The 18,909-nt window shown below is 38.4% G+C and overlaps 1 protein-coding gene across 1 annotated transcript in view; it reads left to right on the top strand.

Annotated features, from left to right (window-relative positions):
• Positions 1 to 17,209, top strand: part of TMTC1 (transmembrane O-mannosyltransferase targeting cadherins 1) — a 342,295-nt gene extending 325,086 nt beyond the window's left edge. Inside the window, exons 13-19 of the mRNA XM_023738067.1 lie at positions 7,732 to 7,834; positions 9,936 to 10,071; positions 10,641 to 10,785; positions 11,537 to 11,674; positions 13,064 to 13,186; positions 14,914 to 14,991; positions 17,018 to 17,209. Coding sequence (XP_023593835.1) covers positions 7,732 to 7,834; positions 9,936 to 10,071; positions 10,641 to 10,785; positions 11,537 to 11,674; positions 13,064 to 13,186; positions 14,914 to 14,991; positions 17,018 to 17,158 — 864 coding nt within the window. The 3' untranslated portion in view covers positions 17,159 to 17,209. The remainder of the gene's footprint in view (positions 1 to 7,731; positions 7,835 to 9,935; positions 10,072 to 10,640; positions 10,786 to 11,536; positions 11,675 to 13,063; positions 13,187 to 14,913; positions 14,992 to 17,017) is intronic.
• Positions 17,210 to 18,909: the final 1,700 nt, after the last annotated feature.

Genomic DNA, 18,909 nt, shown 5'->3' with positions numbered 1-18,909 from the left:
TAAATTAATATTTAAAGTTTTTATCAGCTTCATTTCTAATGTGGTGAATATTGTTAAATACAGCCCGCATAAACAAAAGCTCTTGGGAATCCTCTGTAATTTTTAGAGTACAGAAGAGTCCTAAAACCAAAAAGTTTGAGAATCACTGCATTAAGCCCATGTCCATTGGTTTCTAATCCATTCTCCAGGTTGATGAACTACAAGGAGTATTTTCCAAATGTATCAGTTGGCCCAAAAGAGTAAATTATAGTGAGGGGTCCATCACCTCTTTTGCGTCGTTGTTAGGTGCCATTGAGTTGGTTCCAACTCATAGTGGCCCTGTGTACAACAGAACAAAACACTGCCCGGTCCTGTGCCATCCTCACTATCGTTACTATGTTTGAGCCCATTGTTGCAGCCACTGTGTCAATCCATATCGTCAAGGGTCTTCCTCTTTTTTGCTGACCCTCTACCAAGTATTATGGATTGAATTGTGTCCCCCAAAAATGTGTGTCAAATTGGCTAGGCCATGATTCTCAGTATTGTGTGATTGTCCTCCCATTTTGTCATCTGATGTGATTTTCCTATGTGATGTAAATCCTTCCTCTGTGATGTTAATCGGAAACCCTGGTGTCATAGTGGTTAAGTGCTACAGCCGCTAACCAAAGGGTTGGCAGTTCAAATCCACCAGGCGCTCCTTGGAAACTCTCCGGGGGGGCAGTTCTACTGTGTCCTGTAGGGTCACTATGAGTCAATTGACAGGAAAGCAATGGGTTTGGGTTTTGTTTTTTTCTGATGTTAATGAGGCCGGATTAGTGGCAGTTATGTTAATGAGGCAGGACTTAATCTACAAGATCAAGTGGTGTCTTAACTCAATCTCTTTAGAGATATGAAAGAGAGAAGCAAGCAGACAGACAGGGAGACTTCATTCCACGAAGAAACAAGAGCCAGGAGAATAGCATGCCCTTTCGACCAGGGTTCCCTGCACTGAGAAGCTCCTTGACCGGGGAAGATTGATGACAAGAACCATCCCCCAGAGCCAACAGAGAGAGAAAGCCTTCCCCTGGAGCTGGCACCCTGAATTCAGACTTTTGGCCTTCTAGACTGTGAGAGAATAAATTTCCCTTTGTTAAAGCCATCCATTTGTAGTATTTCTGTTATAGCAGCACTAGATGACTTATATACAAGCATGATGTCCTTCTCCATGGACTGGTCCCTCCTGATAACATGTCCAAAGTACATCTGTGCTTCCAAGGAGCACTCTGGCTATATTAGATACCTCTTTTAGACAATCTGATTGTCACTTTTCCCTTCCTGAGATAAAAAGCATGCTAGGTTGGGTGATGATAGCATATAAAAAGTGGGGATATTGACATGTGGTATCTGTCCCCCAAGGCTCATTTTATTTCCACTCTACTGAAAATGCTCTTGAACATGGAGATGAGCCCATAGCTGGATGCTGCCCATTGTTAACCACCTGCCCTGGAAGACCATTTTGTGCCGAGGCAGCAGTTGGTTGGGGACCCTGATGTAGAGCAGAAAGTATTGTTTCTCACACCACTCTCTGGGTCATGAGCATTTTTAATTAAAGTTGTCCTATAAATAGTTTATATTCATTTCCTCTGGAACTCACAAATCAGTAGAAACCAGGAAGGATCAGGCTTAGTTCAGGACTTTTAGCTAAATGAGTTAAATGAAAGTAAGTGGTTGAAACTGAGCTTTAGGGATTAAATAATGCTACTTTTTAAGAGAAATTCATTGTCCTTTCAGAGAAGGTGGAATTTATTTTAAATAATCGTCTTCCAGGTATATTTCTCCCGCGTTTTTTAGTAAGCAAAGTTAGTCATTCCTTAAAACTTTGGAGTCAAGGGAAGAGAAAAGAAAGATATTGAAGACATTTATCAGAGTCAGAATCTTGAGACTCTCCTTGGGGGCTACAAGGGTGCAATTGCTTGCTCCTGACACACACCGTCTTCTAAATTCTATTGCTACTTTGGACTTCGAAAATTGCATTTCTAGTGGAAACCCAGCTCATAAGCCCAGAAATAAGAGTGAGAAGTTTTAGATGAAACAGGTGATATCTTTGCCTATTTTAGAGGTGCAAAAAAAAGGGAAAAACATAAAATTGAACCAGGTAAAATAGTAATTGCACATGAAAACCGTTGTTTACTGTTATATTCGACTTCAGGGAGTTAGAATGTGAGGAAATCAATTTTATCCCTTTCAGAAAAACATCTTTCAGCTCTCCCAGAGTTTGGTTATAAGGATGTTTTGATCTCAAGTATCCACAGATTTTTTTCAAGCACATCTTCATATTACAGACCTGCTGAAGCTAATGGTAACCAGTGTCCTCAGGTATTGGCATCAGGACAGACATAGAGTATCTGTCTCACTGCAGGTCTGGGTGCCAGTCCTGGTTTCCCCCCAACCACCTTGTGCTTCTCCCCGCCAGGACACTGTCATGCTACAGGGCAGTGTCTCCTTGTCTGAATCCCACTGTGTTTCTGTGGGGTCAGGGACTGTGTTTGTCACGTTCACTCTTCCGGGCTCCCTTGTGGACTTGGCACCTGGATGGTGCTTAGGAAATATGTATTGAGGGGATGCTTTTGCTTCTTTTAATGCCAGAGACACCCTTTCTTTATTTCCAGAACCAGTTCCAGAACCAGTTCCCTGGTTGTCCACCGCAAACCTGCATTCTATTCTCTGTCCCCATGTAGCTATGAGATTTTGGGAAAGTCACTTGACCACTTTGCACCCTAGTTTCTTTATTTGTTAAAAATAGTGGTGAACTCCCGTTCCCATGGCCACCAAGTCAATTCCTACTCATACTGACCCTGTAGGACAGAGTAGAACTGCCCATAGGGTTTCCCAGGCTGTAATCTTTACCGAAGCAGATTGCCACATCTTCCTCCTGTGGAGCAGCTGGTGCGTTTGAACCGCTGACCTTCTGATGAGCAGCCAAGTGCTTAACCACTGTGCCACCAAGGCTTCTTGGTGGTGAACTAATGTCTATTCATGCTTCTTCCAGCTTTAATATTCTGTGATTTTTTTTCTGCTGCTGAAAATCTCATCCATTGTAATTTCAATATTTGGTTCTTTAATTTACCATGGCAATTTAGTGTCTTTTAAAAGTGTCGTGTAAGCAACAACAACCAAAACGTATATGTGTGGTTACAAATGTATGTATGTATGCATATGTATGTATATATGAGTGCATATATACACGTAGCCACATGTATATATGCATATTCATGTGCATATGCATGTATGTTCATATATGTAATAAAGCACATAGAGGGCACAGTTACAGATAATTCTTAGACATAACCAAACACCTCGTGGGATTGGATTTCTGGGTTTGAAGGCTTAGGACCATAGTGTTGTGGGACAACTCAGTCATTTGGCATAACATAGTTCACAAAGTTTACGTTCTGTATCCTAGTTTGGTGAGTAGCATCTGGGATCTTAAAAGCTTGCAAGTGGCCATCTGAGATACAGCTACTGGTCTCTTCTTGTCTGTATTGAAAGAGAAAGAAGGAAACCAAAGACTCAGAGAAGAAACTAATCTACAGGACTAACAGTCTACATGAACCACAGCCTCATGTACCCTGAGACCAAAAGAACTAGATGGTGCCTGGCTACTACTAACAACCATTCTGATCAGGGCTGGAATAGATGGATCCTGACACAAGGGGAGTAAAATGTGAAACAGAACTCAAATTCTTAAAAAGTCCAGGCCTGCTGGACTGGTTGAGACTAGAGGACCCTCCCAAGACTATTGTCCTGAGATACTCCATCAACTTTGAACCGAAACTGCCCCCTGAGGGTACCTTTTAGCTAAACAACAGATTGGCTCATAAAATAAAGAATATTACCACTGAATACTGTGCAGCTTTAGAAAATCATTTATACAAGACCAGATGGACAAGAATTACTTTAAAACAAAGATGAAAGAGTTAGGGGTCAGGGAAACAAGATTACTAGAAGCAAAACATCCAGAAAAGAATTAATGAGAATGTTAAAACATTGTGAAAAATTTAACCAATGTCACTGAACAATATGTGTTGTAATGGTTAAATGGGAGCCTAACTTGCTATGTAAACTTCCACCAAAAACACAATAAAATATTATTTTTTTAAAAGTGCCATGTAAAATAGAAAATTTGATTCTTTGAAAACAAAAATGACAGTAGTGTGTAAAACACCAATACTGGTCGAATAGTAATGCAGGAAACTTGAGATTTTCAGGAATTAATTACCTAGTTTTGCATAACCCAAGTTATTCTTCCTCTGGTTACCTCTGAGATATTAAAATTTTACTGACTTCTTTATTAGAAGGTGACTAAGAAAAATAAAAAGACACTTGAGCCAGTTAATTACTTCTCATACAGTTACTTAAAGACATTTTATAAGAGAGGGACTGGAAACCATTGGCTAAAATGCCACATGGAGATGGTCATGATAACTCACATGTCCTGGCCACAGTAACAACTCTAGGCCATGGACCACTTGAGCGCAAGACGTCTTGCACTTACTTCTTTTATACACTGATCACATTGGGCCATGTTTGTTAGTTCATTAGTCTTTGAGCTCCTGGAATAGAAGTACTATGTTTTTTGATCTCCATATCTTTGGCATCTATCTCCTAGTAGTGTTAGTAATGTTAGCACTAGCAGTACTCCTAGTAATCATAATAAGGGTAATGGCTAATATTTATCAAGTGCTGACTATGTGCTAAGCTGCTTTAGTGCTTTCTAAGTTCTACAGTTCTCAGTGCTTTGTATGTTTTAATCCGTTTAATCCTCACAACAACCCTATAAGATAGCTACTGTTATCCCTATTTTACAATTGGGGAATGGAGAAGGTATATAAGATCGCATAGATAGTAAATGGTAGGGCTTGTATTCAAATCCATGTAGCCAAGACTGGAGCCCAGTTCATCATCACTGTGCCTTACTTCCTATAGCCATTGCAATAAATGTGTGGTAAATGAATGGATAAATTAATAAATATCCAATGGTGCTCTCTAAATATTAACTCAATTGGAATTTTACACAATTTGTGTTCTTCTTGTCTCCACACACACATACACAGTTGTCAGTCCTTCAGTAGGTTCTAAAGTTTTCTCTCTTTATCTCTAACTTTTTTAAATTTGACAATTTGTTGAGTTTGACACATTTTTTAGAAACATGGGTCTCCATTTCTGTTGGACTACGGATTTGTAATTCAAATAAGTGAAATTTGCCAAATTCATACCATATCACGTTCCCTATGATACTTAGAAGTGTGGATTCAAAGAGATGGCACTGGTCACTCTACAGAGGGCTGCGCATCGCTTACCTTTGTGGGTCACATCAGCTTTAGGCTTCTTGCCTTATTGCTTAGCACTCAGTACAGATATCTAACACATTTTTATTCCCAGGCTTAAGGTGTCATGTCTGAGGAATTGTTAAATTCATTGTAGCTCTACATCCCTTCTTATGTGTCTGGTTGGATGCTCATCAGTAGCAGTAACTTGGGATAACATTATGGAAAACGTCCATAATTAGAGCATATTAAAGAAAAAGCTGCCGTATGCTTTATGCTGAATCATTTCATTCTTCCTGACCTTTGGGACAGTACTAGGAAACTGTGAAATTGTTTGTTTATTCATGGGTAATTGGTTAAAAGGGAGACCTGGTGGCGCAGTGGTTAAAGAGCTCAGCTGCTAACTGAAAGGTCGGTGGTTCGAACCCACCACACACTCCTTGGGAAAAAGGTGTGGCAATCTGCTTCTATAAAGATTTACAGCCTTGGAAACTGTACAGGACAGTTCTACTCTGCCCTGTAGGGTCACTGGGAGTTCAGTTTGAGTCTGGCATTGGTTAAACCTGCATAGTTTTGATGAATTAATTAGATTTTACTTTCTACATTATAAAAGAAAATGTGATAAGATGATCTCAGATGACTGTGAAGAACCTGTAGTTTGACATCTAAAAGTTGATGCAGAATTATTAAAGTGTGTTTAATAAGAAGATAGGGACTCAGTGTGTGGAGCCACACTTTGCACATCAGTCCCCCCAGAGAGCATGATTTTCTTTTGAGGAAAAATAAAGTTAGGTCTGCCAGAACACCTGATTTCACCCTGACTTGGATGGGCTGTAGTGCAAATGAGTAAAGGTCTCGCTATTGAACCCAGCTCATGGAGCAATGGCAGATGGGCTCAGTTCTGCTCGTGCTTATCACTGCCATGCCTTTTAAATGGCAGGAGTACTGCTCTGCTTCTTTGGACAAGTCTGCTAGCTCAAAACTTCTCCCCAGAAATGTATTAATGAATGGAGGGGGGGTGGTTTGAAATGGCCAAGGACGTTGCAGATGCCGTGCAAATAACTATGAAAGTGAATTGGTTGTTGATCCTGGCTGGAGTATGACGAGCAGTAAATAGTGCCGGGGAACATATTCTTAGTTTGTCTTAGTTTGTGTGTGTCTCAATACAAATAAGTCAAATTAGGAGAGAAAGGAAGTATTTTTTCATGCTGTGCAAAAGTCCTTAAGTAGGTTATAGATACTGGGAACAGTCGGGGCAACTTGGCCAAAAAGGAAGCAAAGTGGTTTTCAGCATCATTCATCTGGACACCAATTCTGTGCAACGCATTGTCTAGGCCAACACGGGCCAGTGGGAATGGAATGTGAGCCACATATGTGAATTTTACTTTTCTAATAGCCACATTTTAAAAAATCAAGAGAAATTTGTGAAATTCATTTTAATATTTTATTTAACTCGGTATATCCAAATGTTATCATTTCAACATGTATTCATTATAAAAAATATTAATGAGATATTTAACATTATGTACTATGACTTCTAAATTTGGTATGTATTTTACACATTGAAATTTGGAGCAGTTACACATCTAGTGCTCAGTCGCCACATATGGCTACTGGCTACCTTATTTGACCACCCAGGTCTAGGCAGAGAGTAACAGATTCAGTTGCCTATGCATGCAGACGAGTAACTTAAGTAAGCAGTTGTCCAGGACCATAAACTGGACAGTATATGCCCTGTCTAAGGAGGACAGTAGATAATCAGCCCATGCTAGCTGCTGCTATTACAGGAATGGCTTCTGGTGGTACCAGTTTTTCAACTGGAATTTTATGTGAACTCTCCCGATGGAGACAACTAATTAAGATTTGCTTAAATACTGAGCTGGTCTAAACATTCCTTTGGGCCATATCCATCCTGCAGGTAGCCATTGTGTATTCTGGTCCCAGGCATTGTGAGCTAATCAGATGTCATGCTCTCTTCAAAGAACTCAATAGAGACAGGATGTGCATATTAATAACTCTAATACAAGATGGAGTGCATTAAGTAAGGTGAGAGAACTACAGGTAACAGGTCTTGAATCTTCAGACGAGTAGAAGACCAGGGCAATTAGAAAATAGTCCATAGAAGATATGGCAGCCGGTGTGAAGAGCATCCCATTCAAACAACTATTTTGAGGCCTCCAACTGTAGAGCATATTGTATAGGTCCAAATTCTTCAGATGTCCCTTTGCAGTAAACATCAGCTTGTTAACTTTAACGTAACTAAGCACAGATATGAATTGTAGCATTTGTACATAGTTAATATTGACTTTAATTCATCTGTTTTATCTCTGTACCTGTTGCATAATGGGTGCTTGGTAAGTTCTTCCTGGTTTTCCTGCTCCCATTATTCATTTTATTATTATTATTTTTTTAATTTCAAATTTATTTTTCTTTGTTCTCTTTAAAGGAAAGATACAAGGAAGCTGAGGAGGTCTACCAGGCTGGAATAAAGAACTGTCCAGACAGCTCAGATTTACACAACAACTATGGGGTTTTCTTAGTTGATACTGGTAAGTGAAATTAAAGAAAACCTGTTCTGTTGAGATTAGATAATACTATCTGTCAGGCAGAATGGTAGTAACCCAAATAATGCCTCAGAAATAAAATTCACTGGGCTTGGCAAGAAGTTCACACTGTTGACAGTTGCATTGTCCCTCGGGGCTGAGTTCTCAAATCTTCAAGCTCAGTTCAGTAAAATCTTCCCAGTTCCTATGATCATATCGCTAAGGAAAACTCCTCAGGTGGCAGGAAGTAGCCTTGATTTAATGAGTAGCAGCCTTCCTTGAATATCACTGATAAAAGCTTATAAATCTCTGATGATGAAATGTTTCTCTCCAATGATACAGAACCTGCATCTAAATCTAGTCATGGTGCATGGTAGATGCTTTTCCACGATTGATAACAGCCTCCAGAATTGTTTCACTGTTCCTTACTTGATGTACATAATGGAAATGATGTTATTATAATTGACAGAGTGCTCCCGTATGACAGATGCTATATAATACACTCACCCCATCTTATTCAATGCAAAACTTAACTGGGCAGAGATTCTGTTTTCTTTCTGATTGGTGCAGAGCTCTAGATGCTATTGGCATGTAATGAATACTTATAAATCATGAAAAGAAAGATACATGAATTTAATTAAAAGTACGACTTTGTTCTTGTTGACTATTAAACTAGCTGCCCTGCAGTAAAATCAGTTTTAAGTATTTTTTCAATATTAAGTGCTTGAAAGGGTTTTTATTTTCAAGGATATTTGAAGCTTGTCTGTTTTCTAGAATATCAGTTTTTACTCTGATCCGCCTAGGAAGCTTTGTTTCTGCATGTAAAATTGTCGTGTAGTGCCACCTGCTGGTGTATTAGCAACATAATAACAGACTAAGTGTCATAAAGGTATAAAGATCAGGAGACCTTCAGCTCTCCTGGTCTAGCCCTCTTCATTCTACTTCAACAACAATCAAACTCCTTCCCCCACCAACCCCCGCCCGCCAAAAAAAGCTCATTGACTACTCCTTATATGTTTCTACTATTATGTTTTCTCTTGTGTTTGTGTTTTCGTACTTGTGAAATCTCCCCAATTCCCAGTGACCTATATACAGATTTGTAGTCTCTCTAGGCGCCTCTGAGTCACACTTGTATTCAAAGAATGTGCATTTTTAAATATTGTTGTGCAGATAATAAGTATTCTATTTCATTTAGAACTCTAGACTGTTCTAAAGCTCACTCACCTAGATATAATTTCACTAGGAAGCTTCTTTGGGGGAAGTTTGAGAGAGACTTGATTCTAGTTCTAGCATTAACCCTCACATGCCCTGAGATCTTTGTCAGATCACTTAAAGTCTTTCTACTTTAGCTTCTATATCTGTAAAGTGGTAACTTGGCTTATTTTTTGATATCTCTTAAATCCCAAGAGGCAGCTAAGTGATATCGAAAGGCAACTAAATAGTATCAAAAATATCTGCAAAGATCATATGTGATCATGCAAATACAAGTATTTTAAAATATATAATGCATTAGACAAATGCAAGAGGGCATTATTACTGTATTTTAAAGTCCCATTAAATAAATACCACTTAAAAAATGTATGATTTGAAAAGAAATTTTTAAGATACAACTGACACATACTTATTTAAAGCAATTCTTCAATTACTCTGTTTCAATATAGTAATTGAGACAGGTCCTTAGAAACTGATTCAGAATGGTTTTCTTTCAATAATCACGAATTCTATTTTTTGCATAATGAGAGGCAGCAATATCTTGGATAAATAACAGTGACTGATAATCTCAAAATAGCTATTATCTGTGGCAATGGCCAAAAAACACTTTGACTACAACTTATGACAAATAATAAAAGAAATTGGTTTTAGTTTTCATTGCTGCTTTATTATAATTATTATTATAAATTGCTTTAGAAGTGGAAATCAATAGTGAAATAGTCAAAAGTTAGTGGCAAAAAGAAGCCAAAATGCAAGCTAATTTACAAAGAGAATAACTGATGGTATGACTGTGTAATCAGGAGGAAGAATGATGTAAGTCAGAAGGGAGAGTGAAGAGTTCAAGTATCTTATGATAAAGCATGTTCTGCTCTTACCAACCCATCACTGGTTACAGGCTCTCCAGAGAAGGCAGTGGCTCATTACCAACAGGCTATCAAACTTAGCCCAAGTCATCACGTGGCCATGGTGAACCTGGGAAGACTCTACAGGTCATTGGGAGAGAACAGTGTGGCTGAAGAATGGTACAAACGGTAAAGCTCCTTTTTTTCACTTTGTAAGTTGCTCAGAGGTCTAAGCAATTAATTGCTCATCAATTTTTTAGTTAATTGGAACAAACATGCTCTTAGTATGCTAGCAAAATTTGCCAATCCATGTAATACGGATTCTCATCTTCAAAGAGAATAATACAGCAGTATAAATGGTATCCCAGTTAATGACTTTTTGCCTGCTGGTTAAAACAGTGCTAAGCCAGGGTTGGAGTTTAATTCCAACTTTAGTTAGTCCATTGTTTTCTGAACAAAATAGCAACATTAAAAGTGGGACTAGATGAAAGACTATCCATACATTGGAACAAGTCTATTAACATTAATGGAAAAGACGCTTGGGGCTCATTTTCCATGTTGCTAACTCACTAGAGACACTTTACATTCAGAGGATGGCATCATGATCATTATCTAAACCTTCATCTTGATAGTTTAAAAAAAAAGCCATGTTGGAGCAGAATCTCAAACCATGGGCAGCCCTCCCTAAATCTATGCTTAGAACTTTGGAAATGAACCTACTAAAAGAAAAGTGTCAGTTTACTTTTCTCAAAACTCAGCGCACTGCAGGTGGCACGTAAAGCTGAGATTCTCTCACCGTTGGGAGCGCTATATTACAACACTAACCGTTACGAAGAGGCTTTGCAGATTTACCGGGAAGCTGCGGCACTTCAGCCTTCTCAAAGAGAACTCCGCTTGGCACTGGTAAGTAGAAGAACTAGGGAAAATGAAGCTGGAAACATAAGCACAACACATAACGTAGACAGCTGCACTCATTAGACCTCAAAATGAACTAGAATGCTATAGTATATCCATTTTATGAATATTAATAAAACGAACCCCCGAAACGATTTCCCTGTGATAATCTTTAAACCTTAAACCAAAAATATCTCCTGAAGTCTTCTTAAAACCAAACAATATTCTAGCTTAACTAGTAAAAAAAAAAAGTCTGCCTTGAACATTATGCTCTTTTAAGAACTATCTATATGGGATCAGAGCGACAACAGCAACTCAAAAGATTAGATAGGAACCTTCGGGGGCAGTGAGTTTATGTTAAAGGGGGAGGAACAACTCAGAAAGGGAGGCTGAGAACGTTGCACAACTTGAAGATTGTAATCAAAGTCACTGAATTATACATGTAGAAGCAGTTGAATTGGTTTCTCTTGAAACCGTAGGAAATTATTTATATTCTGACATTTAGTCAACTTTTTTTAAAGGGCACAAACCATTTTATTGGACATTTTTTGGTGTTTCTGCCATTTACACACAAATGCACGTACGTAGCTAAATAAACAAAATTGAAACCTGTAAAGTGTGGTGATTCAGCCCTCTCTGTCAGTCACTAAATAGATGCTAAACATTTTTGTCAGAACTGTTTTCTGAAAACCTCTATTCGGAGATGCTTTGATAAGGCAATAACAAATGTCTTCTAAGCCAAGGTCTGTGTGTTTCACAGGCTCAGGTTTTGGCTGTGATGGGTCAGATGAAAGAAGCTGAAAAGATGACCAATCACATTGTGTCAGAGGAGACCGGATGCCTTGAATGCTATCGCCTTCTGTCAGCAATCTACAGCAAGCAGGAACACCACCACAAGGTAGAGGAGGACATTGTTTGAATTCCCGAGTAGGAAACGATATGCTCCTAAATGATACTCCAATTTGCCATTTACAAGGCTGAGCAGTCTTGATTTTATCATCAGTTGGCATAGCCTATCTTATGAAAGCTTTTTATGGATACTCTCTTAACTCCTAGATGCCCCCTTGAAATAATAACATGGCTCGTCCTTGGTCTAAAGATTTTATGTGGTATTATCTCCGTTTGTTTTCAGCTAACTGTGTAATAATGAAGACTAATATTTGTATGCTTTATGATTTCCATATTCCCTCTAATATATTGTCTCATTTAATCCTTATAACAGCCCTGTAAGTCAGATCAGTGACACTGTGTTGCAGCTGTTACTGTTTATCTCCAGTTTAAAAGTCATAAAACCAGTAAATTTCATGAACTGGTTTAAAAAATATTTGTTGAATATCTGCTATGTGCCAAACACTGTGGTAGGCACCAGCAATAAAATGTTATGAAAAAACAAAAAATTACTGCCTTTGTCCTCATGGAGCTTACAGTCTAAAGAAGGGGACAGATATTTAACAAGTAATCATAAAACAAGTATAAAAGCCCAGCTGTGCTCAGTGAGGTCATGAAGAGTGATAAGATCCCTAAAGAGCATATAATCAAGGGACCTGACTAGTCTGGGAGGCAGTCTCCCTGTGGAGTGGTGTGGATGTAAGGGCTGGTTGAGGAATAGGAGTCAATTAGGCAAAAAGGCAAGGAAGAGCATTCCAGGCAGGGAGACAGCACACACAAAGGCCCTGTGGCAGAAGCAAGTGTCCTGTCTGAGGGATGGGCATGAGGCAGCAGGAGCACAGTGTGAGATGTAGCCACAGAGATTAGTGTAGACTAGACTACACAAGGCTAGTGGGCCAGACCAAGGGTTTTGTTCCTTATTCTGGGAGAAGTTTTGGGGTTTTAAGGAGAAGAGCAACGTGATCCAATTTGTGCTCTGAAGGGATCTTTGGCTGCAGTGTTGGCAGTGGACTCTAGGGGGCAGAATGGCCTCTGGGTACCTGAGAAGAGGCTGTTGGGTGGTTCAGATAAACATGCCAGATCAAGTAGTCTGATCCTAAATCTTGGTTTCTTTCAACTGTATCACACAACCTTCCTGTGAAGTGGTCAGGGACATTTTATTGTCACCAATATACAAATGGGGAACCTGAAATATAGGAAAACTATTTTGTCAGGACCGCTTTGTTTCATAATGAGAAAGTCAGGAAGACTAAAGGAATGTGTTTCCATTCTCACCCCACTGTTTTTGACATCCTAGGATAGCTAATACACAGGAACAAGAAGAATAAATTTTATCACTTAAATTAGTTTTTCCTTGTCTAATCTGCTGTTATTGTATCTTAATTTTTAATCTCTGTAGGCACTTAATGCTATAGACCAGGCTCTGCAGCTGAAACCAAAGGACCCTAAAGTCATATCTGAACTTTTTTTCACAAAAGGAAACCAACTAAGAGAGCAGAACCTTCTTGACAAAGCTTTTGAGGTATAAACACTTAAAAAGATAAGGTTATTAAATTCATGGGTTAAAATTAATATTACCTCAGTCTTTGGTGAAACATATAGAGTATACTCTAAGATCATTGGCATATTTGTGGAGTGAATGCACTGATTAGTTGCCATAATGTTTTAAGTTTTTTTTTTTTATATATATAATTGAGCCTCTGACTTTTGATTATTCAGAGTCCTGCAATACTTCTGCATTATTTTCTGAATTATCACCTTTAACTTGACCTTCAAAGCATTCCACAGTGTGGCCTCAGATCGGCTCTTTTCTCTCCTCTCTTTTCCTCTTCTCTCCTCTTTCCTCTCTCAGCTATTGTAATACACTAGACTGTCTGCTGATACAAACTAATACCAAGATACATACCCCACAGGTTTATTTTTGGAGCCTTTTAAGAGTGTAAGTTCTCGCCATTTGCTTCTTTCTTCTAAAACTGAAGTAGAAGACAGATGACACAGATTCTGGTTACTGTATGGATCTGTTCAGTTGGATTCTTTCTAATGAAAATGCCAAGAAACATTAAAATATATGAACAGATATTTAGCTTTGTAATTGGAGGCAACACTCTCAGCCTTTGGCTTTATTTATGGTGATCACTCATAAAATTGACAGCGGTGATGCAGAGGTATCATAGTCAGTACCTTTGATGCGAAACAACCTACAAAATACTAAAAGTGCATCTCCCAGATATTACATTTAATGAGATACATGTTATTCAGACAAAAGAAAATACTTAAGGAATAGAAGACTCTCTCCAAACATTTGAAGATCTTTCATATGACAGAATTAAAATAAAGACTTTCTAATGAAGTATTGCTGTTATCTGCTGTCAGGTAGGCTCTGACTCATAGCAACCGTATGTACAATAGAACAAAACGTTGCCCAGTACTGCACCATCTTCGTAATTGTTGGTATGTTTGAGTCCATTGTTGTTGCTATTGTGTAATTCCTTCCAACCTAGGGGGCTCATCTTCCAGCACTATACTGGATAATATTCTGTTATGGTCCATAAGCTTTTTATTGGCTGATTTGTGAAAGTAGATGACCAGGCCTTTCTTCCTAGTCTGTCTTAGTCTGGAAGCTCCACTGAAACCTGTCCACCATGGACAGGTTTGAAATAACCAGTAGCATAACTTCCCACGCGACAGCAACATGCAAGCCACCACAGTACAACAAACTGTGGTGGTCTAGTGAAAAAGACGTCCTTAAAGAAATACTAAGCATTCTGTCACTGCAAGTATCGAAGCATAGGCTGAATAACCAGATCAGCCATACTGTAAAAGGGAATACTGCACCAGGGTTAACTGTTCAGGAAACTACTCTAAGATTCTAGGATTATAAAAAGATTTTCCTTACAAACTCCATTTACAATGACACAAGCCAAAAGGCACTATTTTCTTGCAGGTCAGGGCTAGCAGGAAATGTTACACGATGATAGAAATCACCTAGATTCCCTGTGGGCATCTGCAGTCTCTTTAAGTTGAAAGGTTAGCTCTGCAGGCAAATTACACATTTCAGTTTCCTCCACTTTCAAATCACCCGCTTTGAAAAATAACAGAAATAAAGGGGGTCACCTGTGAACCAGTAGTGGCTTGTTCATTGTATTCACCATTTAAATTTTCACATATGAAGAAAGTGGTTTTTGCAGTCTTGTAGTGTTAAAGATGGGTTCTTGTTTTCTGACCTAAAGTTATTTCTTATTTATTTAGAGCTATAAAGCAGCCGTGGAGCTAAATCCAGATCAGGCGCAGGCCTGGATGAACATGGGGGGAATCCAACACATCAAGGTAGGAGAAATAATTCAGCTTTATGTGGACTGGGTTTCCCCTTTGTGTTTCCTCTTTCCATCTTCCTTCTCCAAGGATTGAAAAACTATTGTTAATTTCCTTTTTGAACTATTTGAATACTAAAAACATAGGTGTTTAAAAATGAAACTATATGCTCACTATATTATCTAGCTATTGAATATCATGAATCCTTTGTTGTTGTTTCTTTAAGTAAGTCTATTTAAATTAGATTCCATGAGTTTACCGATCACAAAGAAAATCATATGTATCAGGAGTATCCTCGGACAGCAGAGAAAATTTGTGTATGTAAACAAAAGCCCTGTTAGAGCTTAGTGTGGCTTATTTTCCTTGCAGTTTGATGCACTGTCAAGACTAAAGTGCTACTTGAAATGTTATTTTCTTATTTCTTACATCTAATAGATATTTTACTTCCTAATCTTATTACTGAAGAACAAGCTTGTGGTTTTTTTTGTTTATTGGTTGGTTGATTTCTTGTGTTGTCTTCACAAGAAAGAGTGACCTTTGGGTGAATCCTCCTGCCAAGGAGGATTGAAAATGATCCTTAGGGAAACTATTGGTTACAGCTAGTGAAACTAAAGATTCACATCATTTATTCATGCATCCATCCATCCATTAATTTGACAAATATTTATGGAGAGCATCCTATTTGCCAGGCATTGTTCTAGGCACTGGGAATACAGCCCTGAACAAATAGACAAAAATTTCTGTCCTCATGGAGCTAACATTCTAGTAGGAGAAGACAGACAGCAAATAAATAAATACACACACACACCACACCACATACACATATGTACATACTTCACATACTTTGGACATGTCATCAGGAGGAACCAGTCCCTGGAGGAAGACATCAAGCTTGGTAAAGTAGAGGGTCAGCCAAAAAGAGGAAGACCCTCAACGAGATGGATTGACAGAGTGGCTGCAATAATGGGCTCAAGCATAACAATGATCATGAGGATGGCACAAGACCAGGCAGTGTTTCCTTCGGTTGTACATAAGGTCACTATAAGTCGGAACCAACTCGATGGCACCTAACAATGACAACAATACAATATATACTGCAAAAAGACATAAAGAAGATAGGGAATTCCAGGGGGTGAGGGCTGAAATTTTTAATTTTAGTGGTTAAGGAAGACCTAAGTTAAAGTAATATTTGAGCAGAGACCTGAAGGGAGCAAGCCATGTGACAAAACAGGAAAAAAGCATGTGCAAAGGTCCTGAGGTAGAAATGTGCCTGGCATATTTGAAGAACAGTGTGGCTGGGGCAGAGCAATAGTGAGGAAACGGTAGAAGCTGAGGTCAGAGAGATTGCAGGAGCCCGATCACATGGGGCCCTCAAGGGAATTGTAGGGACTTTGGCTTTTATACCAAATGAACTGGATCCTTGGAGGACTTTGAGCTGAGAAGAGTCTGACATGTTTTTAAAGGATCATTCTCGTTTAGCTGACTTATTTTCATGCTTCTTCACTATCAGTTTCTGTTTGATAAAATAGCAGTGTGGTGATTAGAATTCAAGCAAGGGCCTAATAGTGGCTACCGAAACTATTTCATCATTACTCTTTCAGTTTCAAAAAGCTTTTTTTTCTCTCTTCCCTCCCTTCCCTTCCCATCTCCCTCTCTCCCCTTCCTGTCTTAATAATACGAATCTCTAGCCATGGCTCTAATGTGATGAGAAAGAACGGTGCTAACCCCATGAGAACACTATGAAATGATAGCCTCATACCCTGCATTAGTAGAATTGAAAACCTGTTTTTCTGCCATTTAACCTTGTGGTATAGCTCTTATCCTTCACATTCTCCAGCTGATTTAGTACTTAAAACAAATGGATTCTCCAAAAGTATGAAAGAGTAAGGATAAAATTATACATGCCGGCAAGGTTTCCTTAAGAGAACGCTAGTGTTAAACTGGGCAGAGGGTCTGTTTCTTAGACTCCCCAGTAACCCCATTCTCTCAGGGTACTTTCTGATGGATTAGACTATAATTGCTTGCTTTCTTTTTCCCACAGGGAAACTATGTGTCTGCAAGAGCTTATTATGAGAAAGCCTTACAGCTGGTCCCAGACAGCAAATTGCTGAAGGAAAATCTTGCCAAATTGGATCGCCTAGAAAAACGATTACAAGAAGTTCGAGAGAAGGATCAAACATAACAGCATTTTGACCCAGTCTTGTGGGACATGGCTGGTACCTCTGGAAGAGGAGAAAGTGATGGAAGCCTTACTTTCACGTCACCAGGGGTACAACCAATGAAACTTTCACTCCTGGCTCGGCTGAAGGTGGCAGATTTTGGGACACCTGCTGGTAATCCTGGTGCTGAGAGGCTTGCATTTCTATAAAAGAAGACAAACAAGAGCAAGCAAGGGCAAGGAGGCCTGGGAGGGAAGGAAAACAACAACTACACATTTTACAGATTTTTGCTTGGCTTAACTCCAGATTTCCCTTCATATGTTTCTCTGCTTTTGCAACCTGGAGATCTCATTCCATGTCTTAGTCTTTTATGTCCCAGACATACAAAAGCTTGGAATACTATGAAGGCAGAGCATCTATTCTTTATGGGATAAGATATTTCAAAGAGGATAAATTCTCTAGGGCAAGCCATTTGGAAAATTATACCAAGAGGTGACTTGTTTAATTTTCCAGAACCAGAAAAGAGTGTCTATAGTCTTTGTAGAACCTTCCAGAATATGTGGAGAAAGGGCTATTGTTAAGTGAGCTTATCTAATATTCCTCTAAGAACATTGTGAGAGCCCTGTTGAAGAGTAAACTAAATTCCACTCTGATGCAAGCTTTTCCCATTGCTTAATATATCAAAAGGGAAGCTTCTGAAATTGTGTATGGACATCCTTGCCCCTAAGGGAAAATCAAGGAGCTTAGTTCTCTAATTCTTTATGGAAATGTTTAAAATTATTTTAATGTTATTACAAGTATTACTAGAGTAGTGGTTCTGCTCTGAGAGTTTAAAAGTGCTTTTAAATTCATAAATATTCCCACCTCCAAATATATTGTTATTTTGGTGGAGAAAAAAATAGTATATTCTACAAGACAAAAATATTAAAGATATTAACTGAGAGAAATGTCCTACTTTATTATCTTAGTGTTCAGATATGAGATTTATTATTTTTTTGAAAAATATATTTAACCATTGAGGATTCCTTACAATATATCACAGAAATCTTCATAAACTCTAACTAGATGGAAAGAGAGCTCTATTTATTTGTCTTTCTTGGCATAAGAAGAATTCTGTACTTAGAAGATGAGTGGTTGAAACCCAGAGTCCCTGGTTCTGTAATTTTAATTTGGGGATTTTATGGAGAATGTTCAAAGAATCTAAGGAAAAAAAGTCTAAATTCATAATTAAATATATATATATTTTGAAGTAGGGAAGGCAAAGTCAAATTTATAATTTGGACATTTATTTTTTAGTATTATTTATTTCTTAACTTATGAAATATTTAATATATATACTTTTTTTCTTTGTTAATAGTGGTTTTAATATGAACTTTCAACACTGATCATAAAAAATATAAATCTAAATTACAAAGTAATTAAGTTTTAACAGCTTCTCAAAAAGTATTGGTTATTCCCTTGTTAAAGAAATTAGGGATCAAGTTTCAGTGTTTGGGTGGTAATATATTTTGGAAGTGACGGAATTGGCACACGTGATTCTAATTTGGTCATCACTGTAATAAAAATAACCACTTAGGCAGTGCTGTTCTCAGTGCTGAGGCAGGCATCCTGCAGATGACGTGGTAGTCTCGAAGGTACGTGTTATTTCATATGCTCTGGCCAATGCAGGGTAAAAAGCCTTCTACTTCTCAACCCAGTGTCAGGAAGCTCTGCCTCTATATGTTCCTATATTTTTGTTAAAGTAAGTCTAAAATAAAAGGAAGAAAAACTTATT

This window comes from Trichechus manatus, unplaced genomic scaffold (assembly GCF_000243295.1).
Source record: "Trichechus manatus latirostris isolate Lorelei unplaced genomic scaffold, TriManLat1.0 scaffold00112, whole genome shotgun sequence".
Taxonomy (NCBI): domain Eukaryota; kingdom Metazoa; phylum Chordata; class Mammalia; order Sirenia; family Trichechidae; genus Trichechus; species Trichechus manatus.
This window is presented reverse-complemented; position numbering and strand designations above follow the sequence as displayed.